At 49.9% G+C, this 22,909-nt stretch overlaps 1 protein-coding gene across 5 annotated transcripts in view; it reads right to left on the bottom strand.

The window, feature by feature from the left end:
* Window positions 1–8,553: 8,553 nt before the first annotated feature.
* Window positions 8,554–22,909, bottom strand: part of MTG2 (mitochondrial ribosome associated GTPase 2) — a 29,604-nt gene continuing 15,248 nt past the window's right edge. For 3 of the 5 annotated variants that reach the window (XM_029611763.1, XM_029611765.1, XM_029611764.1), the window contains 3 exons: window positions 16,141–16,550; window positions 15,234–15,372; window positions 8,554–9,447 (listed from right to left, as the gene is read on the bottom strand). In XM_029611763.1, the coding sequence (XP_029467623.1) occupies window positions 9,053–9,447; window positions 15,234–15,372; window positions 16,141–16,550 (944 nt within the window). In that variant the 3' untranslated portion in view covers window positions 8,554–9,052. The remainder of the gene's footprint in view (window positions 9,448–15,233; window positions 15,373–16,140; window positions 16,551–22,909) is intronic. The other 2 variants (XM_029611768.1, XM_029611769.1) reach the window with 1 other exon arrangement.

Below are 22,909 nucleotides of genomic sequence, written 5' to 3'. Positions count from 1 at the left end.
CTCCCCCACTCCCACCCTGTCCCAGTAGGAGCCTAGTCCGGCCGGGCTCCCTCCTTCGGAAGGGGCCCCATTTCAGCAGGATTCCAACTGGGGGGAGGAGCTCATTGACCAGCTTCTGTCAGGCACCCTTCCCTAGAAGAGGGGAGACCCTGACCCTCCCTCCCCCCCCCCCCCTTCGAATATGGTGGTGTTCTGCCCCTCTCCTTTCCTTTCTGCCCCATCCCACAAACCCCTCTTCATCATCCTCCTCCTATTCCTCCTTCCCCTCCCGCACCACTCTCTTTTGTTCTCCCTCCCCAGCCCTCTACCCCTGCTCCAGGCAGCCCGGCACCCAGTAGAGCAGGCCAGAGCCCAGCAGGGAGTGAGAGGATGGAGGGAGCTCCCAGGAGAGGACACCAGAGGGGCTCTCAACAACGGGGAGTCCACTCTTACAAGGATGGGAACAGGTCCCCCAGGCTGGGGCCTCAATGAAGAGGGTAAGGTGGGTGAATATGAGTGGGTGAGGGGCTGAGGAAAGGGGGCCACGGGCTTCTCGGCCCACGTTCTGCCCTGCAAGTGAGCTTCTCTTTCAACCATGGAGGTTGATCAAGCATGGCGTAGTCGGGGAGGGGTCTCTGAAATGGGCGGCCCGGCACTGCTCATGAGCTGCCTCCCTCCTCAGCAAGGAAAGAAATGGTCATGAACCGTGCGTGCTCCGGGAGGCCCTGTAATGGGGCAGAACATGCACGTACCTATTGCACTTCTTGATAGAGAATGGTTTTAATGTTCTGCAACCTTAACGCCAACAGCTGCAAGACCGGGTTCTGCAGGCACTGGGTACTTGCTACCCTTAAGCGCAGCAGGTAATCGGTCTCCTTTTTACAGAAGACCCACACCACTCCGGATGCCAAAGCAGCCTGATTTCTGGAGTGGGCCGGCGAGATGGCCTTCAGTCACAACTCAGGAGTGGCTGGTGGGGTGGCAATCTTGTTTTCAAGGGTCCTGCAGGTGGAGATGCTGAGCATCAAGGCTGTCAAGCTAGGCAGGATGCTGCATGTTAGGCTGCGATTTGAGAGCTGCATGGTCAACTGCGTGAACGTGTACACTCCCAATGCCGGGACCAAGCTGACGGCACTCTTTCGCCAGTTGGTGACTTCCTCTGCGAGCTGGACCACGATGAGGAAGTGGCGCTCAGGGGGACTTCAATGTCACCCTCGGCCCGCTCAATTGCAGGGCCCAGGAGCGGAAGATGCTGCAGGCCAGGCTCCTGCAGGAGATTGTTCTGCGTTTTGCTTTGGGGGGACATCTGGTGCGAGCAGCACGCAGACGCCCGCTCCGGATTCACCTTCATAAAGGGCAGCAGGGGGTCGTGGTGGAGAGGTTGGACCACCAACATTCACCCATAAGGCAGCTGAAATACTGGTTTTAAGAAATAAGTAAACACTTACCCCAAAAACAACAGAATAACATAAGACGGAATGGACAAGTCAGATCTGTCATTGAAAACAAAGTTCTGCCTGCAAGGCTCCAGCAAAGCTGAACACAGGCTTTTTTTTATTTTTTAATAAACATTTTAAGTAGAGGAAAACAAAGAATAGGAAAATTAGTTCTTACCTGATAATTTTCGTTCCTGTAGTACCAAGGATCAGTCCAGACTGCTGGGTTATGCTTCCCTTCCATCAGATGGCGTCAGAGAGAAACTGAAAAGGCACCTCCTATATACCCTGGTGCGCCACCTGCGATCCCTCAGTATAATCGATATCAAAGCAGAATGATAAAAATTTACAGCAACCACCCGTGACTAGATCAATTCAAACCTGAACTTCTGGGAAACGAGGAAACCAGGTGAAAAAATGCCATCGTACATAACTATAATTCACACATCCAAGTGCTCTGAAAAACTGGAATAAAAAGGAAACAGAAATACCAGAATACGTGTGGGACTCGTCTTGCTATGGGCGGGCGTCTGGACTGATCCCTGGTACTACAGGAACGAAAATTATCAGGTAAGAACTAATTTTCCTTTTACCTGTACGTACCAGGATCAGTCCAGACTGCTGGGAAGTACCCAAGCTGCCCTAAATTTATTTATTTATTTATTTAGCATTTTTATATACAGAAGTTCATGTAGCAGAGTTACAAATCAGTTCGGTTTACATTTTAACATTAACATGCATGTAAGAAATGGGGTGGGACCTAGAGAGTCCCGCTGGAAGCACGCCGCTGCCAAACGTCTCCACCGCCGGATCTCTAACGTCCAACCGGTAGTGTCTGGCAAACGTTTGTACAGATTTCCAAGTAGCCGCCCGGCAAATTTCTTGAGATGAGACCAAACTACACTCCGCCCAAGAAGCCGCTTGTGATCGAAGAGAGAGTGTGCCTTAAGCCCCTCCGGGCAATAATATAGATTAGACACCAAAATAGTCCAAGTACTGATGCACATAGTCTCCGCTCAGGTTTGGACCGGAATTTGAATTCCGGTCTAAACCTGATCGGAGACTATGTGCGCAGTACTTCTATCTAAATTATTAGATAACTGAAGTTTTATCCGTAAGCATATTGTTGTGACATAGAAAAAGAGAACCTCTCCATACAGCCCCTGAGGCAGCTCCAAGAGGGGCAAAACGCGGCCAGAGTCGGGCACCTGTATGAATATATGTCTCCACTCAAATAAAAGGTTATACTTGGACTATTTTGGTGTCTAATCTATATTATTGCCCAAACGGCGTTCTTAGACAACCTACCCTCCTGCTTCATCAGTAAGCCCCTCCGGAACAGCACGTCCCTGACCCGCTGGGAGAAATGAGAAACAGATAGCACAAGGGTTGTGCAAAATCCAAAGCGTAGCTGTGGTTTATAATGTCGAGAACCCACTGGTAGGAAGTAATCCTGGCCCATTCCTCCCGAAAGTGGAAGAGTCGTCCTTGAATTCCGGCATGGAGGGATGGGCCAGCGTCCCCTCATTGTCGTCTTATTGTTGGCAAAGCCGTGGGATGCGCCAGTACGCGATGGCCGTCTGCCGTGAAAGGAATGTGTCCACGCTTGCGATCGTGCGGGTGGTTGTCTCGGGGTATATGAGGATGAACCCCTCCCGGAGTGAAACCGGCGTTGATTTCGAAAACGGCCATGGAAGGCGCCCATAGAACGAAAGGATTTGGGCTTATCCTCAGGTAACTTGAACACCTTGTTCTCCCCCAGCGAGCGAATAAGTTGCTCCAACTCGTCCCCAAACAAAAGTTTACCTCGAAACGGAAAAGAACCTAGCTGCGCCTTGGAAGAGGCATCTGCCGCCCAATGATGCAGCCATAGTAGCTGTCATGCTGAAACTGCCGAAGCCATGGAACAGGACGAGGTGCGTAAGAGGTCATACAAGGCATCTGCAGCATAAGCCACCGCCAACTCCATACGGTTAGCTTGTTCAGCTTCCTCCGGAGGCAAATCCTGAGCCGTTAATAGCTGTTGTACCCAGCGGAGGGTAGCCCTCTGCACCATGCAACTGCAGGCCGCACTCCCAAAGCTGAAACCTCAAAAATCCACTTAAGCAAGACTTCCAATTTCCAATCTTGAAGGTCCTTAGGAGCCATGCCCCCTGTCTCTGGGATGGTGGTATGCTTAGCAAAGGCTGTGACCGCCGAATCCACCTTAAGGAGCTCCAAGGAATCAAGAGGGAGCGGGTAAAGTTTATCCATAGCCCGGCCGACTCTCAAAGTAGCCTCCGGAGTATCCCATTCCCGGGATACAATCTGAAACAGCTTATGATGAAAAGGAAATGTATATGCCGGCGCGTGGAGCCCGGACAACTCTAAGTCCCCTGGCAAGGAATCGGATTCTGCCTGTGGCACCAGAATCCCCAGCTCCTGAAGGACATGCGCGATTAAAGGATCCAGCTCCTCCTTGCGGAATAACTGAAGCACCTGGGGGTCATCCCCTTCTACTGAATCCGCAGCTGCCACGTCAATCCCTGCATCCGGAGAGTGCGAGCCCAGGGATAACAGATCCGCATCTGCGCTGGGGGAAGGCCTGGGATCTGCACTGGGAGGCCTAGGAGCTGGAACTGGACCAGAACCCCCCAATTCTAGGCCAACCGGACTTGGAGAAGGCTTACCACATTTATCGGGGATAGGGACCCCCTACTCCCATTCAGCCTCGGCTTCCATGTAAGCCTTATGCAGCAATAGTACAAACTGAGATGAAAAAGGATGTGTCCTCTTCAAAGGACCTCCCTTTGTGCCCAAAGGCAGTAAATTAAGCTCGCCTTGTAAATCACAGGGTCGGTGGGGGCTAAAGTCCAGAGGAGACCAAGGAGGAAGATCCTCTTCGTCCTCTATTGAATCCGCTTCACTCCCCTCCTGCTCTAACATGGCCGCCGCCTGCACGGAGGAGGACAAGATGGCCGCCACCCCCGATATCGGGAGCGAGCCATGCCACTGTCTGCCACGGCAGCAGAGGTTTTTCCCTCGGGGCCGCTCCCCGCGAAGGCCCCTCGTCCCCGGGAACGCATCGGGAACAGAGCCGAAGCCCCGCCCCCCCACACGCGGTACAGGCAGTCCCCCTTGGCATCCCGAAGCGGCGGGAAAACGAAGCGCGAGCGGCGCGAATCGGGACCGGGTGGCAAGCTACCCCCTCCGGAGACCCAAGTGAGGAAGCAGGCAGGGGACAACACAAAGGAAAGCCACATACCTCGTTTTTCTATCTTTTTTTTTTTTTTCAATCACTGCTTTTTCTTAAATAAACTTTATTAGAAAACCTGAGAGCCTGCAGAGGGTTGCCAATTAACAATACCCCTCTGCCATATCTTCTCCGAGGAATTGGGCATCTCTGGAGGCGGAGGGGGAGAGTGACCAGCCCACCGATTAATCCTCCCCTTCCTCACACTGGGTAAGGGAGCAAGACACTCCGGGAAAGGCTCTAGGGCAATGCCCTGCCTGGCCTGCTAAGGCTCTTGAGTTTGGCGCACCAGGGTATATAGGAGGTGCCTTTTCAGTTTCTCTCCGACTCCATCTGCTGGAAGGGAGGCATAACCCTGCAGTCTGGACTGATCCTGGTACGTACAGGGAAAAAGAAATTCTGTAAACTATCCTCTCAATGAACTGGGGAACCGAAGGTGCAACTGCCATCTGCTGGAGTCAGAGAAATACTGAAGGTTTACAGAGGGCGCACCAGGTATGAGGGACCACCCTCTCAGTTTTTGCTCCGACTCCATCTGCTGGAAGGGTGGGGGGGAACAACCCACGGTCTGGACTGATCCTGGTACGTACAGGGAACCCCGGATGCACCGTTTTCGATAACATCTTTTTGGTCCGGGATATATATCTGGTCTGTCAGCGGCCTTTTTGTCCCTCGATCAGTAGAAGGCCTTCAACAGGGTGTGTAAAGATAATTTTAGCTAGCTAGATCTCTGGAAAACTTTGCATCATGAATAGACAGCTATAGATCAGAACAGGTTCTAATGATTGATGAGTATGATTCAATATATTGCATAGGATTTGAGTGCAGGGATTGTACAAAGGCATGACACTAACACCATTTGATCCCTTATTCCTGAGACTTCCTGGCACCAATGTACTGATAAAGAATTGGGATGGCCCCAAGGAACATCTGGTATCTCTGGGGACATCAAAGACTAAGACATTTGGTATTTATCATCACCTGGGAAGATCAAATGCTAAAGGCTAGTACCCATACCAATGAGGTGATAATAAGTTAAACAATTGATGTCTTTTACCAAATAGGAGCTCAAAAGACTGGTACTGAAATATCTTGCTGGGTAAAAGTGCAAATTGAAGCACCTAAACATAGAAAAAACATAGAAATGACGGCAGAAGAAGACCAAACGGCCCATCCAGTCTGCCCAGCAAGCTTCACACTTTTTTTTTCCCTCTCATACTTATCTGTTTCTCTTAGCTCTTAGTAACCTTTTGGTTCTATTTCCCTTCCACCCCCACCATTAATGTAGAGAGCAGTGTTGGAACTGCATCTAAGTGAAATATCTAGCTTAATTAGTTAGGGGTAGTAACCGCCGCAATAAGCAGGCTACACCCAGGCTTGTTTACCCAGACTATGTAATTCAGTCCTTGTTGGTTGTTGTCTGTATATAGATCCACTTTTCTTCATTCCCCCTGCCGTTGAAGCAGAGAGCTATGCTGGATGTGCATTGAAAGTAAAGTATCAGGCTTATTTGGTTTTGGGTAGTAACCGCCGTAACAAGCAAGCTTTTTTGTGAATGCAAATCCTTTTTTCCACATTTCCTCTTGCCGTTGAAGCTTAGAGCAATGTTGGAGTCGCATTAACCGCGTGTATGTTTATTGAATAAACATACACAGGGTTTACTTGCAGAGAGAGATATATATATATATATATATAAAGCATAGCATTTGCTTATTTTAGTTGGATGAGCTGAACAGACCAGAGGTATCTTCTTCAGAGTTCCCAGCTCAGAGTCCTTTCCTATGAACATTGGCAATTCTGCCACCTGAAGCGGCCACCTCACCCTGCCTCACGAGCGGCGGCACTCTAGGCGCAGGTCTAGCTCGTCTAGTGCTTCCGCTGGCCCTGAGTATATCATTTTTATCTGTTCTAGTAGTGTTTGCATGTCTTTTATATGATGTTATTGCATTGCATACTGTATTTGTGTTGTATTTAACTTTGTTTTAAATTTTGTTTGTGTTTTTATTGTGCTCTGCTTGGACTCAGAGATAGAATACAAACAACTGAGTACATAAATAAGAAAGATTTACCATCATCTGTTGAGGTCACACAATAAGATTTAGCTTATGATTTCATTTCAATTCCAGTGAATTATTTTATGCAATGTGTGTTTGCTGTAGTTGGAATAATCACAGTTTCATGCACTCAAAGGAAAGATCTTAAATGCTCAGTAAATTCAGGAGGAATATTGCCAAATTCAACAGAGGATGTCAACTCCTGAAAAGAGCCACCCTGAACCTTCCAATACATTTTACTGGACAGCAACACAGTATGTTAAAAGTAAAAAAAACCAAAACCTGACTTTTAGCCAATACAAAACTAACCTGAAAGTGTCAATGCAGGGCAGCAAAAGCTCCTTTCTTGCTTGGTGCTGGCTCTCAGTTCTGAGCACAAACTATGCCAGGCCACCACTGTCATGAAGGCAAGGAGGCAGTGTGAAGTGCACGCAGTTTTCTGATTATCTCAGAGATTCTTAAAATGCCTGAAACTAATTATTTAGGACTCACAAGTGCCAACCCGCTGAGACTCTACCAAGCATGGGAAAGAGTATTTGGAAAATAAGAAAGAAGGAGCCACAAGAGAGCAAGCAGAGGACTGCAGACTTGCCCCTGTACAGCACCACTAGACGCAGCACAGAAACCTTCGTTCATCAATGTCTCACACGTTAATAATTTGATGCCAGAACAGCAAGGGGAAAGTCTGCTCTGGACCAGTAACAATCAGGGAGCCAAGGCCCGTTTGGATCCATTTATAGCAGGGATGCCAAGGGCCTCAAACCGCTCTGCCTTTCCGCTATCCTGAACGTGGTTCATTTGCATACACGTGAGGCAGTGCAGGCAAATATATTCAACGTGCATAGCCTGAAAAGCAGATTTATAGTTAAAGAGCCCCTTCCAAATAAGGCAAAAGCTCACCTGTCACTCATTTGCATACCTGTACTCTAATCAGCGGTAAAGAAGTACTTCTGCCATATAAGGCATCAAAAATATCTTACCTCTCTCAACTGCTAGGGCCTCACTGATTAACACATGATGCCTCTCCCTTCAAGCCCATGGCTATTCCTTATTAACAATGCAGCCTCCGTCTCTGATGAAAAAGTTAAACAGAGTTTAAAATTGGTCAGAGGCCAGACCACAGCTCTGCTGCCATGTGGGAGACCTGGGTTGGATTCTCGACTCTCCCAGCCCTCATGCAATGATGACACCTCGTGGCCAGACTTGGGGTGCACGGGTACCAGGTTCCGGAGGAAGCCCCAGTCTGGGGCTCCTAGCCAAGGACCGGAGAGGAGGTGTGTATCTGAAGCAGTTTCCAACTAAACTGGAAGCACAAGAGGAGGAGCAGGAAAGTGCCAGTGTCTGCTATTTCATGCATTAAGAAAACTCTCCGAGTGCAACACTGTTATGCCTTGTACCTCACACCCTGTAGGGCATTTACGTGTTAAAGACAAGGTCTGTCATTGGGTTTGTGTCCTTGTGTTATGTAAACTGTGCCCTTACAGTGAATTACATCAGACCCCCTCACAAGTAAGGGAGGAGTGTCCTGACTGCATCCTTTGTTACATAAGAGCTCTTGTGGTACAATTCACTGGCATCTAAGTCAACCAGAGCTCGAGACACTTAATGTTGACCTGGCTTGATTCAGGTACACATTCAGCATTGCGTGGCTGGGTGACGACGACTCCTGCTCACTTATAAACTTCCAACTGAACCCGGCCCCACAAATTCCAGTTGTATGTAAAGATGTGAAGTTGCATTTAAAATGGATTTATAGATTCAGAGATCTGGGAGCAATCGGAGCAGGAATGAATCGGTCTGGCCTGTCCATCCCTTTCTGTGAGCACTGATCATGTATCACTATTACACACAGTAGACTTGTAAATAAGATTTTATGGAAACGTGTCCTTTCAAATCAGGGTTTAAAGTGACAAACGGGCTCTTACTACTGCCCTGTCCCCATGCCACACCCCTGTACTATTATTCTGATATTATTCAATGATGCCCAGTGGAAAGTTACCACAGCTCAATCTGAAACCTGTGAGGGACAAATATGAGGACAGTCAGGCTGTGCTGTCCTTTGCTCATTAGTGGTGAGAGCAGAACAAGAAGTAACAGCCGATGTTCCACCACAAAGCGGTTCCTGGGTACTGTCTAGCTGCGGTGAGAGGTGAGGGACGGCAGCTTTCTTCATCGGCCAGAGATGGAAGAGCTGAAAGGCCTCTTTGTTCTGCAGAATTTCAGTTTCCTTCATTGAACATGGCTGTAATCGCTCCGTGCTCTTTCACTCTGTCCAGAGCTCCTCCTGTGACCTGAAGACGGGGCAAGCCCACCCAAGCACTACACCCTGCACTTCTTCACAGCCTTAGCTCCTACCACCTGAGCGGTTTCTGCAGCTTTGAGAGATCGGTGTCTATGCAACTATCATAGAGTTCCCGGAGGTACAATATCAGCTCCTCCACGTTGTGTCCAGTTAGCGCAGACACAGCGATGACCTTCTCTCCCACCCTCTCCCGGAGGAGTGGCAAGTTAACCCTAGACTGCAGCAAGTCAATCTTATTCCCAACAATAAGACAAGGTCTCCTCGACAAGCCTTCTTCATATGCTTCCAGTTCGTACTTCAGGTCCTGGAACTGAGTCCATGGTTCAGCCGCAGAGAGATCCAAAACGTAGAGGAGAAAGCGGCAGCGTTCAATGTGTCTCAGGAATGCAAAACCAAGGCCTCGGTTCTGGTGAGCACCCTGGATTATCCCAGGTATATCAGCAACTAGAACAAGAGAGAGACAGAGAATGAAGGTGTGGGAGAGTGAGTACAAATGTGCAACACGGTGAGGCTTGCAAGCAAAAGTGAGAAGGAGTGGGCTTGAGAACTAATGCGCAAACTAGAGTATAAGGTGGCGAGGAAAGTATGAGAAAGCAAAGGGAACACAAAAAAACTTCAGCCCTTAGTGAGAGACAAATTTACTTTACATTCCCTTCATGAGCATAATATAGGAAAATTGTTTCTTACCTGCTAATTTTCGTTCCTGTAGTACCACGGATCTGTCCAAACTGCTGGGTTTTGCCTCCTTTCCAGCAGATGGAGACAGAGAAAGTTTCATAGCACCGCCTCTTAACCTGGTGTGCCACCTGCTGCTCCTCAGTATGTACTCTTACCCAAGCAGAACAATGGTAATAAATAACAGTGTAACTCAATTAAACTTCCCTCTACCCCTGAACGAGCAGAATGAAGAACAGAACTTTGAAATATGAAGAGGAAACCCCAATGAAAACAAGTAATAGCACATGCCATTCTTCAGAAAAGGCTAGAGATAATAGAACAGATTGAGTGGGCTCTCCTCACACAACCCTAAAACCACACCAGAAGGCGGACGTCTGAACTGATCTGTGGTACTACAAGAAAGAAAATTACCAGGTAAGAACCAATTTTCCTTTCTCTGTATGTACCCAGATCAGTCCAGACAGCTGGGATGTACCAAAGCTTTCCTAAGTAAGGCGGACTGTGAGAGCCCCGCTCGAAGGACACTGGCACCGAAATTGCCGGTATCCGAATCCTGGACGTCCAAAAGGTGTATAGAGACTTCCAAGTAGCCGCCCTGCAGATCTCCTGTGGGGAAACCAGCTGACATTCCACCCATGAGGCCGCCTGCACTCAAGTAGAGTGAGTGGTCAACCATGGCAAATATATGCAGACAAAATTGCCTCCTTCAACCAACGAGCGATAGTAGCCTTCTGACCTCTCTTCGCACCATGCCACAGCACAAACAGGTGATTTGATAATCAGAAACCATTGGTAGCCTCCAGATAGAGCAACAAGGCCCAGCGAACATCCAGCCGTCTCAGCTCCTTCGAATGAGGATCCTTCAGTTGTGCATCCGAAAAGGCCGGGAGCTCCTTGGACTGGTTCGGATGAAAGGCTGTGACCACCTTAGGTAAAAATGATGGAACTATATGTAGCGAAACTCCGGAATCAGAGATGCGGAGAAAAAGCTCCCTGCAGGATAAGGCCTGGAGCTTAGACACCCTCCTGGCAAAGTTAATAATCACAAAAAAAAACAAACCACCTTCAGCGTGAGATCCTTCAAAGTGGCTTTCCTCGGTGGCTCAAAGGGGGCTTTGCACAATCCTCGGAACACCAAGTTTAAATTCCATGAGGGGCAAAGACAGCGAGGCGGTGGGCACACATGTTTCACTCCCCTGAGAAAACATACCACATCAGGATGAGTCGCCAGAGAAGAACTCTGGATAGGGCCCCTAAAACATCCCCAGAGCCGAAACCTGAGCCTTCAGGGAATTGTAAGACAGCCCTTTGTCGAGTCCGTTCTGCAGAAAGGAAAGGACCAGAGTCACCGAAGCTCGTCGAGGATGTAGCCCGTGAGATTGGCACCAGGACTCGAAGACCCTCCAGACACTAACATATGCCAGGGACGTAGAGGTTTCTCTGGCTCGTAGCAGAGTAGAAATAACCACCTCCAGATAACCTTTCTTCCTCATCGGTTTCCTCTCAAAAGGCAGGCCGCAAGATAAGAGCGATCTGCCTGATCTAAAAATATAGGACCCTGGTGCAGGAGGTTTGGCAGATGACCCAAACACAGGAGTCCATCCAAGGCCAGATTCACGAGATCAGAGAACCACAGCCTCCGCGGCCACTCGGGAGCCACGAGAATCACTCGTCCCAGTTGAAGTTCTATCCTTCTGATTATCTTGCCCACCAAGAGCCAGGGAGGGAACACAGAGAACGCCAACCGGCCAAGGGACCACTAGAGCATCGACTCCCTCCTGTCCTTAGAGAGAAAGACCTTTCCCACACGGGTGTTGAAGAGAGTTCCCAAAAATTCCAGGACCTGGGAGGGGATTAAACAGCTCTTGGCAAAGTTGACCACCCAGCCTAAGGACCTTAGGCGGCCTAAGACCATATCCACCGCCGGCGAGCATAGAGTCTCCGACTTCACTCGACTGAGCCAATCGTCCAGGTAGGGATGCACCAGAATCCCCTCCCTCCTTAGGAATGCCGCTACTATCACCATAACCTTGGGACCTTAGGCGGCCTAAGACCATATCCACCTTCCTTCTTTGGGACAACGAAGTAAATGGAGTAACGTCCCTTCACATGCTCAGATTGAGGGACGGGAACAATAGCTCCCAGACTTTGGAGCCGGCAGAGGGTCTGGCGAACCACAAATTATTTTTCTGGAGACACTCAAGGGGACACCAGAAATAGGTTTTGCAGCAGACGAGCAAACTCTAATGCATAGCCGTGTTTTAACACTGATCCGACGTAATCTTGACCCACTCCTCGAAAAAGAGGGTCAGCCGACCCCCTATGACAGGACTCTCAGAGTGGATCGGCCACAACTCATTGTGCCGACTTGGCCCTGCTGGACCCTTGTCCTGCCCTGGCCTGGACCATTCGACATCCGCGATAGGACTTCAACCAAGGCTGGAACCTCCCCGAGGCTTGTCTCTGGCCCGGGTTCTGGGCCCTGCTCTGACAAATCTGCCTTTGGCTGCGAAAACGGGAGCGGGAGGAGGAAAAAGATTGCTGTCCTTTTGGCTTACCTTCCAGTAGCTTATGGACTTTGTTCTCGCCTAGGTGCCTGATAAGCTGCTCCAGGTCTTCCCCGAACAGGAGCCTGCCCTTGAACGGGAGTGCCCCCAGCTGCGCTTTGGAGGAAACATCCACTGACCAATTGTGGAACCACAGCAGTCTACGTGCAGAGACCACAGAGACCATGGTACGCGAGGAAGTGTGAAGCAAATCATAGAGGGCATCCGCCCCATAAGCTACCGCTGCCTTCAAGCATTCAGCCTGTTTCGCCTCTTGGGGAGGGGGGGAAATCAAGGTCCTTGGTGCTTTGCAACTGCTGCACCCAGCAGAGGCCCGCCCGGAGCATATAACTGCTACACACCACAGCACGAATGTCCAGGGAAGAAACTTCAAATATCTTCTTGAGATAACCCTCCAATTTGCGATTCTGGAGATCTTTCAGAGCTGCCGCACCTGCCACAGGGATGGTCGTGCGCTTGGTGACCGCCGTAACAGAGGCATCCACTTTCGGAAGCCACAGAAGCTCCAAGACCTCCTTAGGCAAGGAGTAAAGCTTGTCCATTACACTGCTGACTTTGAGGCCCGTCTCAGAGGTATCCCACTCCCGGAGCATCATCTGTCTGAGCAAGTCATGCAAAGGGAAGGTCTTAGCAGGCCCCCACAAGCCTGCGAGAACAGGGTCCACTGTGTCCGGGCTTGGGTCCAAGGGAGATACTGAAATTCCTAGCTCCGCCAGGATATGAGGAATTAGTGGCGTCAACTCGTCACGCTGAAAAAGGCGCACACCTTAGGGTCATCCCTCTCCAACAACGGTACACGTTCAGGCTCTATATCAAGATCCGGGGCCAGCATGGGGTCTGCCGGCCCCTCCCCTGTTTCTGAATCTTCAGCAGCGACTTCCCAAGTGCCCCCCCCCCCCCCCGGGCCTGGGGGTCTGAACTCTTCGGATCCTGGTCGCTGATGGCATATTCTCCTTCCTGGGGTCTTAGCCAACGGACACACAGGCACCTGGGGGTTGGGGAGACTGCACTTGCAAGCACCGCTGGCTAAAAAGGCCTGGTGCGTTAAGATAAACTCAGGAGAAAAGAAGGTGGGCCCCCCGAAACTCCCCTCCGGGAACACGGGATCCTCACCATGGAGCCCTTCCACTGCTCCTCAGGCCGCCACAGGGCAGGCACTGGCTGGAGAAAGATCCCCACTCCCCACAGCTCTCTCCTCTGTGGCACGAAAAGCACTCAAAATGGCTGCCGTTCCCACGCTCAGGGGAAACGGATCGGCTGGGAGCTCCTGAGCAGTGAGCAGCCTCCCGGCGCTCGACTGCTGCACAACCGCCCCTGCAAATGCACCCGAAAAGCCCTCCCCACCGGGGAAGCAGCGATCGCAGCAGCCAGAGGAAATGTGGCTCGCCAGCCGCTCCCCACAGCGCGAGCACCGGCTCGTGCGTGGCATACTGGTGCCGAAGAAGCGCGAGGCAGATGCCGGCAGCCGCAACAGGGGTGGGAGAGGAAGAACTACTGGGAGGGAAGAAAAAACAATAGACCTCCTCCTAAAGTCCCCCGGGGCCCAGGATCAGCGACCAGCCCTGCCGCACAGCCTAGTAACACTGCCGCCAGAAGCAAGCTGTCGATGACAAAGTCTGCACCCCCCCCTTTTTTTTTTTTTAAACTCAAAAACTTTAACAGCAGAAAAGAGAAGAAAAGGATACTTCCCTGAAGAACTGGCAAAGGCTGAAGGAGGAGGGAGCTGGACCACCAGCTGTCACCCCGCCGGCAAAGAGCAAATTTAGGGTTCCCAAACCCTGCTTGTCCAACGCCTACAACCAGCTTGGATCAGAACTACAGGTTTTGCACCATCTCCATCTGCCTGACACAGAGAAATACTGAGGAGCAGCAGGTGGCACACCAGGTTAAAAGGTGAAGCCCTTCAAACTTTCTCTGTCTCCATCTGCTGGAAGGGAGGCAAAACCCAGCTAACTGGACTGACCCGGGTACGCACAGGGAAGAGCTTCTCATGCTCTCAAAAAACTGTTGAGCCAACTTCTGGAAACCGCTACAGTGCGGCATGGTTAAAAAGGATCTCCGAGAAAAGCAAAGCTGGAGCCAACTACAGCATCACAACCATCTGTACATGTCCCAGATTCACTCTACCCCAGTGCTTTCCAACAGGCACACCTAGCCAGTCGGGTTTTCAGGATTCCCACAATGAATATGCATGAGATAGAGCTAGATCACCTGGTTCTTCAATGAATGCAAATCTCTCTCATGCATATTCATTGTGGGAATCCTGAAAACCCAACTGGTTAGGTGTGCCTCTAAGAGAGGGTTGGGAAATGCTATTCTACCCAACGGCACAGGAGCAGCTCCCAGAACCAGAAACTGATAGGGCTGGAAAAGGGGAGCTGAGGTTTGTATCAGCGCTGCTGTTGCCTTTGGACAGTGTGCTTTCTACTCAAACCACCATGGCTCAGAGCTCCATTTCCAATGCACGTACTCGTCTCTAGAACTTTCATCTTAATTACCAGCCAGTTGAATATTAAACAGCTGATGATGAAACCCCAGAGTTCTCTGGGAGATTTGTAGTGCAGGGTAGGGGGGATTTTATTTGTATATAAGAGTCTGTCTCCTCTCTCGCTGTGCCCCCAGCCACCAATTAAATCCTGTTTGAAGATGCTGATTGGTGGCTGGGGAACGTATGTGCATTCTATCACACCCCATGTGCAATGCCTCCGAACTCAGATTTGGTTTGGAATTTACCACACCGACTGATGAAGCAAATGTCAGAAAAAGATTCACACAGAGACCAGGGATACCTGCAGGGCAAGGCTAATAATTGCTGATACTAAGGGCTATAAACAAGGTCCATGTCATACAGAACAGGCTGAGCCAGACCTAGTTTTGCCTCAGTGCTTCTTGGGACTTGTAGTCCACAGATACAGTCAGCTGACTGACTCCATCTGCTACTCAGGACAATTTTCCATTTTTAACTCCCACTCCCATGGATCTCACCTGCGAGCTGCTCGTAGTCTTGGTACTGAATGATACCAACATGGGGATTGAGGGTGGTAAAGGGGTAAGAGGCCACGGCAGGTCTGGCATTGGAGATGGTTCGCAACAGCGATGACTTGCCTGCATTGGGAAATCCCACCTGGAAACCAGACCAGGAGACAAGATGAGATGAAGTCTGGCTGCTTCGTGCCAGAGTGTAAGAGCTCAAAGTCCTTGCGGCTGTCCATTTGTCACACCACAAGAATATATCGCAAGTATTCATTTTTACATTGCATCTTCAATGAGCTCACAATCTGCCTGAGCATTAGGACTTGCTCGAGGTCACACAGTGAATGATGGGAAGGAGACTTGGGCTCCAAGCATTACATCACACAGAAATAACTTCATTCAGGCGTCATACAGTCCTCACACACCACAATAAAAGCTAACTTCACAATCTGCAGCTCCCACTCACTGTTGGAGTTCCAGGGATCAATCTTTGGACCATAATGCAAAATTGAACAGCATGCCTGAAACTACCCAGGCTACGCCCCGGTTCCTGCATGACAACGACTGCAGGGTCAAAGTTTGGCCAGTCTCTCGGTTCCCAAATCCGTCCTGGAGGACCTCCAGCCAGTCCGGTTTTCAGGATATCCACAATAAATATGCATGAGATAAAATTTGCATGCTATGGAGGCAGGGCATGCAAATTTTCTCTCATGCATATTCTCTGTGGATATCCTGAAAACCTGACTGGCCGGGAGTCCTCCAGGACAGGTTTGGTAACCTCTAGTCTAGCATTTAACCAGAGATCCTGAAGCTAACGTTCCGCTCCTTGGCTACTTTCTGGGTGTGCAATGATCATAGATTCTTGCTTTCTGACCACTGGAGAGAAACAGGTAACCAAACGACATGCCATGCAGCTCACCATCCCTGCGTGCGCCATGGTCTTCAATTCCAGCTGCAGGGTCCTCTCCTGGCCCTCCTGTCCCATTGTGGCTGTTACTGGTGCCCGGTTCTCATTGGTTAGAAAGAAGCGGTTCCCTTTGCCTCCGTCTCCCCCTAAGGCTGCGACGTACTCGTCCCCAGGCTGGCTGAGATCAGCCACCACGTTCCCATTCTCTTTCACCAGAGTGCCCAAAGGGACCTTGCAAATAGAAAAATGCACAGCTAAGAATCCAGGAGCTGTCGATGCTGCAGGAAAGTGCCAGCAGGGGCTTACCTTTATGTACAGATTCTCCCCATTGCACCCAAAGCAGTTTTTGCTGCTTCCAGGTACGCCATCTATCCCCCGATACACCGGCTGCACCAGAGAAAGCGACTTTACCTGGCCATCCACTGAAATGGAAATAAGCTCTCTTTAAAACCATTCCCAGGGATTTAAAAATAATTAAGAGTTTTTTCAACTTCAGCTTTGCTTGCTTCAGCCATGCTCTGAGCAGTTTGGAGATCTCTGCCATATTATACTGTCCCAAATATAAAGGTTTCTATGCCTGGATTAACTACCCCCTTGATTAATCTGGCTTCACTCCCTGGTCCATTCACCTGGGGAGCTACTCCAGAATTAAATGTGGGCCAGTGTTTTTAATTGTTCCAGCTTAATCCTGGAGTGGACTGCAAAAGTCCATTCACAATCATTTACTGCAGAATTACTTACTCCTGGAATAACTAATGCAGGCGTGAGTTTTACTTACTCCAAGATTAGTCTGATGCTCACTCTGTGATCTCTTTCCACTGTGAGCACAGCAGTGGCAAGTTTGGAGTGAAAGGAAAATCGGTTCTTACCTGCTAATTTTCGTTCCTTAGTACCACAGATCAGTCCAGACTCCTGGGCTTTGCCTCCCCTCCAGCAGATGGAGACAGAGCAATTTTTTAAATCCAGTGGCATAAAACCTGGTGTAGCACCTGCAATCCCTCAGTATTACTAGGTACCCAAGCAGATACAGTAAGAAACAAGCCTAACAAATTTCAGAGACATTAAACCTCTTGAACAAGCAGAGGGAAAAAAAACCCAGATATATTCAAAAACTAACTGAAAATCTCATGGAGAAAAGGAAACCTGTGCCATTCTTCAGACAATGAGGACAAGCGACAAAAAGGCAGATCGAACAGACTCTCCACAGTAAATCCCCCCCCCTTTTTTTTTCTGGACTGATCTGTGGTACCACAGGAACAAAAATTAGCAGGTAAAAAACAATTTTCCTTTCCCTGTACGTCCCCGGATCAGTCCAGACTCCTAGGATGTACCAAATCTTCCCTAACCTGGGTGGGACTGTGAGAATTCCGAAACTGGCAATTTCCGGTGCCTGAACGTCCAATCTATAGTGTCTGACTAAGGTATGCAACGATTTCCAAGTTGTGGTGAGATCAGCTGTCACTCCGCCTGGGACCGGGTTGAATGACCCTTAACCCCTCTGGGACAGGACAACTGCAACAAATGTAAGCGGGACCAATGACCCCCTTCAATTAACGTGCAATCATTTATTTATTTAGAATTTTTATATACCGACATTCGATACGAATATCAAATCAGATCGGTTTCCATTAAACAAAACAGTCACGGTTAAGGCGTTACATTAAACAGGGTGTCTGAACATTAGAACGTAAAAATTAGATAGTTATAAATAAATCGAACAATCATGTCTTTCGAGGCCTTCTGACCCTTTTTAGCACCACTCCACAGTACAAAAAAGTGATCCAACAATCTGAAACTATTAGTAACCTCCAAGTACCATAACAAAGCACGTCAGACATCCAAACGCCTGAGATCCTTAGCATGCATAGCAGGTTCCAGATTAAGAAAACCGGAAGTTCCACCAATTGACTTAAGTGGAACACCGAAACCACCTTAGGAAGAAAAGATGGAACCGTCCTCAAAGAGACCCCTGAATCTGAGATCCGCAAGAAAGGCTCCCTGCAGGACAAGGCTTGAAGTTCAGAGACCCTTCTGGCGGAGCAAATGGCCACCAAGAAAACCACCTTCAACGTAAGATCCTTTAGAGTAGCCCTTTTGAGAGGCTCAAACGGTGCCGCATACATGCCTTTGAGAACCAAATTAAGACTCAAAGAGGGACACACAGACCTAGAAGGAGGCCGCAAATGCTTCACCCCCCCTGAGAAAACCGCACCACATCCGGATGCGATGCCAGAAGCTTCCCATGAATATAGTCTCAATAGCCCAGAGCCGCCACCTGAACTCTGAGGGAGCTGAAAGACAAACCCTTTGTCAACCCTTTCTGCAGAAAGGCCAGGATCTGGGCCACTAATGCTTGCCTCGGATCGATCTTCTGATCAGCACAACAAGCTTTGAAAATCCTTCACTCCCTGACATACGCCAGGGAAGTAGAAGACTTTCAAGCCTGCAGTAGAGTAGTAATAACATCCTCAGGGTATTCCTTCTTTCTTAGTCGCCACCTCTCAAAAACCAAGCCGCTAGACAAAAGAAATCTGCCAGATCGAAAAATATGGGTCCCTGAAAAAGCAGGTTCGGAAGATGACCCAGCCTCAAAGGACCATCCAGCTCCAGATTGACCAAATTGGAGAACCAAGGTCTCTGAGGCCACTCTAGAGCCACCAGGATTATCTTGCCTGGATGTACCTCTATTCTCCTGAGTATCTCGCCCACCAGAGGCCACAGCAGAAATACGTTGAATAGAATGTCGATTGGTCAAGGAAGAACCAGGGCATCGACCCCTTCCGCTCCTCACTCTCTCCTGCGACTGAAGAATCGAGGAGCCTTGGCATTCTGCTGAGTTGCCATCTGCCAGTAATGAGACAGATCGCTTGCTCCGAAAGCTCCCATTCTCCCGGATTCACCTGCCAGCGGCTGAGAAAGTCTGCCTGTACATCGTCAGACCCCTGCAATGTAAGAGGCTGCTATCCAAGACAGATGTTGCTCTGCCCAATACATTAGCATCTCCACCTCCTGAGCCACTGCTCAACTCTTGGTCCCCCTTCGCGGTTGATGTAGGCCACTATCGTTGCTTTGTCGGAAAGGATCCTGACCGGACGGTTGTGCAATAGAGGTAAAAACGCCTGGAGTGCTAACCGCACCGCTCTCATCTCGAGCCGATTGATGGACTATGACACTTCCTGATATGTCCATTGACCTTGGACTGCCTGGGACTGGCAGACTGCTCCCCAACTGGAGAGGCTGGCAATGGTAGTCACCACCATCCACTGAGGAATTTCCAAGTCCACTCCATGGCTCAAGTGGCGGCAAGAAAGCCACCAAAACAGACTGGACCTTGCTGATTTGGTAAGTGGTAGACTGAGATGGAACTGTTCTGACACTTGATCCCAGCAAGACAGTACAGCCTGTTGCAGACGACTCATATGAGCAAATGCCCAGGGAATGAGATCCAAGGTAGGCGCCATGGAGCAGAGAACCTGTAAGTAGTCCCAAACTCTGGGTAAAGCGGCCTGCAACTTGAGCATGCACTGCTCCATGAGAAACACCTTGCCTGCTCGGGTATTGAAATGTGCTCGCAGAAATTCCAGTACTTGGACGGGGAGCAGCTGGATCTTGGATAAGTTAACTATCCAGCCCAACGACTGCAAGCGGCACATCACTGTCTCCACCGCCTGTTTGCTCTGGCCTTCCGACTTTGCTCGAATCAGCCAGTCGTCCAGGTATGGGTGAACAAGCACGCCCTTCTTCCTGAGGGCCGCTGCCACCACCATCATCATCACCTTGGTGAAGGTCCGGGGAACTGCTACCAATCCGAACAGAAGGGCGCAAAATTAAAAATGCCCCCTAGTACCATGAACCAGAGATACCTCTGATAGTCCAGATATGCCTCCATCAGGTCCAGAGATGCCAGAAATTCTCCTGGGATGAAACGCCCATCCTTTTTCGGCATCACAAAATATATGGAGTAACGACCTATTCTTTGCTCCTGTGGAGGAACCCGAACTATGGCCCCCAGCTGATGCAGCTGAGAGTCTGAAGCATGACTCGCTGCTTTTTCACGGTGGCACATGCAGAGACCATGAAGAGGCTTCGCAGTGGACGAGCAAACTCTAAAGCGTAACCGTGTTCTATCACGTTTAGAATCCACCGGTCCAATGTGATCCTGGCCCACTCCTCATAAAACTGAGAAAGATGACCCCCTATCACCGGGGTGGACCAGCCTCGCTTCATTGAGAGGGCTTAGCTCCACCAGAACCCTGGATGGAGCCATCCCTACCCGACCTGGGGGCCTGAAAGGACTGAGTCCAGGTTTGCAACTTTCCTGAGGCCTGCCACTGACCAGTCGCCGGAGCTCTGCTCTGCCTGAAATCGCCTTTGCCCCTGAAAACGGGAGCGAGACCGAAAGGGACCCTTAGAGCCCTTGGTATTGTCCTCCGGCAATTTGTGGATTTTATTCTCTCCCAGCAGCTTGATCAGCAAGTCCAAGTCCTCACCAAACAGAAACTTGCCCTTGAACGGCAATGCCCCAAGCTGAGCCTTAGAGGAAACATCTGCAGACCAGTTCCACAACCAAAGAAGCCTCCTGGTGTAAGCCACGGAAACCATCGAACAGGATGAAGTATGAATGAGGTCATAAAGGGCGTCAGCCCTGTAAGTAACCACAGCTTCCAGACGCTGTGCCTGCTGAGACGCTGCAGGTGACATGTCCGCCCATTCTTGTAACTGCTGCACCCATCTCAGAGAAGCCCGAAGAATAAAACTGCTGCAGCCAGCCGCCCGAATGCCCAATGCAGACACCTCAAAAATCTGTTTAAGATGCAATTCCAGCTTCTTATCCTGCACATCCTTTAGAGCAGCGACCCCCACCACCGGGATGGTCGTCCTCTTTGTAACCACCGGAGGAATCCACCTTTGGATGCAAACTTGGACCCAAAGCAACTCCAAAGTGTCCTCAGGCAGTGGGTATAGCTTGTCCATAGCTCTGCTCACCTTCAGGCCCGTTTCTGGAGTATCACACTCCTGGATCACCAACTGCTGCACCGCCTTGGGAAAAGGAAATGTCTTGGCTGGATCCCGCAGGCTTGCCGTGACCTGGTCCACCTCCTCCCAGTCAGAATCCACATGGAGAGCCCCTATGCTTAATTCCGCCAAGACATGTGAAATCAAGGGACCCAGCTCCTCCTTGTGAAACAGGCGAAACACCTTGGGATAGTCGCTCTCTACGGCAGGGACAGACTCTGCTTCGCTGGATGGATCCTGCGGACCCCATTCAGGATCAGTGTCTGAGGTGCCAACATCCGGTGGCACTTCCCCTTCACACGCATCGGAGGAGACCCCCTACAAATTCCCTGCTTTTGGAAGCACCTGGAATCGTCAAACCCTCGTGGGACCCCATGGCCTTGGAGAGCTTAGATCTCTTCACCCTCGGAGGATCAGCATGGCTCTCTGCTACAACGGCAGGAGAGAAGAAAAACAACCAATAAGGACTGTATAACATAGTATGGGTAAAACAAATAAGCATGGGTGTAGCTTGCTTATTGCGGTGGTTACTACCCCTACTACCCCTAACTAATCAAGCTAGATATTTCAAGGGTGGGGGTGGAAGGGAAATAGAACCAAGAGCTAAGAGAAACAGAAAAGTATGAGAGAAAAAATGTGGGAAGCTTGCTGGGCAGACTGGATGGGCCGTTTGGTCTTCTTCTGCCGTCATTTCTATGTTTCTATATGTTTCTATCAGTGGCCCGGTGCTTACGACAGGGCCGCCCTCGCGGCCTAGGAAGACGTTGTGCATTAAGAGCACAAACTCAGGCCAAAAGGGGGAAAAAAAAGAATCTTCATCCTCATCCAGAGGATCAGATTCCTCCTCAGACTGCCCCCGCGGGTGCCCTGGGCCTCATCGGGGCTTAAATTGGTTGGGAAAAGCGCGGGGGGGGGGGGGGGGGAGAGAGAATCCCCTCCCCCTGTTGCGATCGGTGCCTCAGGCGCAAATGTCCCTAAAATGGCCGCCGTTCCCATGCTGAGTGGGAACGAAACCACAACCTCACTCTGAGCAGCTTTTGATCCTCTCGACCTGCGTAGCCAGGGAGATGCTGCCACGGGCCCCCCCCCCCCCAATATGCCCTCACTGGCGGTGAGGCATCGGACACAGCGGCCTGCAAGCAACAAGTGTGGAGAGGCCGACCCACAGACGGTACAGCGGAGCTCATGAAACATGCCGATCTGCAGTGGTGACAACACGGGCTGAGGAAGCAACGCGGGAGAAGGAACAGAGAAAAAAAACCAAACTAATCTCTGAGATGCCTCACAGCCCGGCTGAAAGAAGAAACACAAAACCCGATCGCCGATGAGCCCTACCTGTCTGTATTTCTTTTTTTTTTTTAAACTTTATAAGAAAAAGAAAAAGCTACAAACAGCTACAGAAAAAGAAAACACAGAGAAGCATAGCTGAAGAGTGGCAAAGGGATCCTTCTCAGATTCCTGGAGGTCAGGGAACTAAATCATCAGTTTTCACCTCCACTGGGTCACCTGCACTAGGTCACCAAGAGCAGATAAGGGTCCCCAACCCTACGACCAGAAGAGATGGTCCCACCAGGACCAGACAACCTCCTGGGAGGGGATCTTCTATCACCACACTGACAATTCTCTGACTTCGTCTCTTTTTTTTTTTTGAGGTTCAGAACTGTAGGTTTTGTACCTCCTCCATCTGCTGGACACAGAGAACTACTGAGAGACTACACCAGGTTATATGCCATTGGCTGTAAAAATGTCTCTGTCTCCATCTGCT

This window comes from Rhinatrema bivittatum, chromosome 8 (genome assembly GCF_901001135.1).
Source record: "Rhinatrema bivittatum chromosome 8, aRhiBiv1.1, whole genome shotgun sequence".
Classification (NCBI taxonomy): Eukaryota; Metazoa; Chordata; class Amphibia; order Gymnophiona; family Rhinatrematidae; genus Rhinatrema; species Rhinatrema bivittatum.
This window is presented reverse-complemented; position numbering and strand designations above follow the sequence as displayed.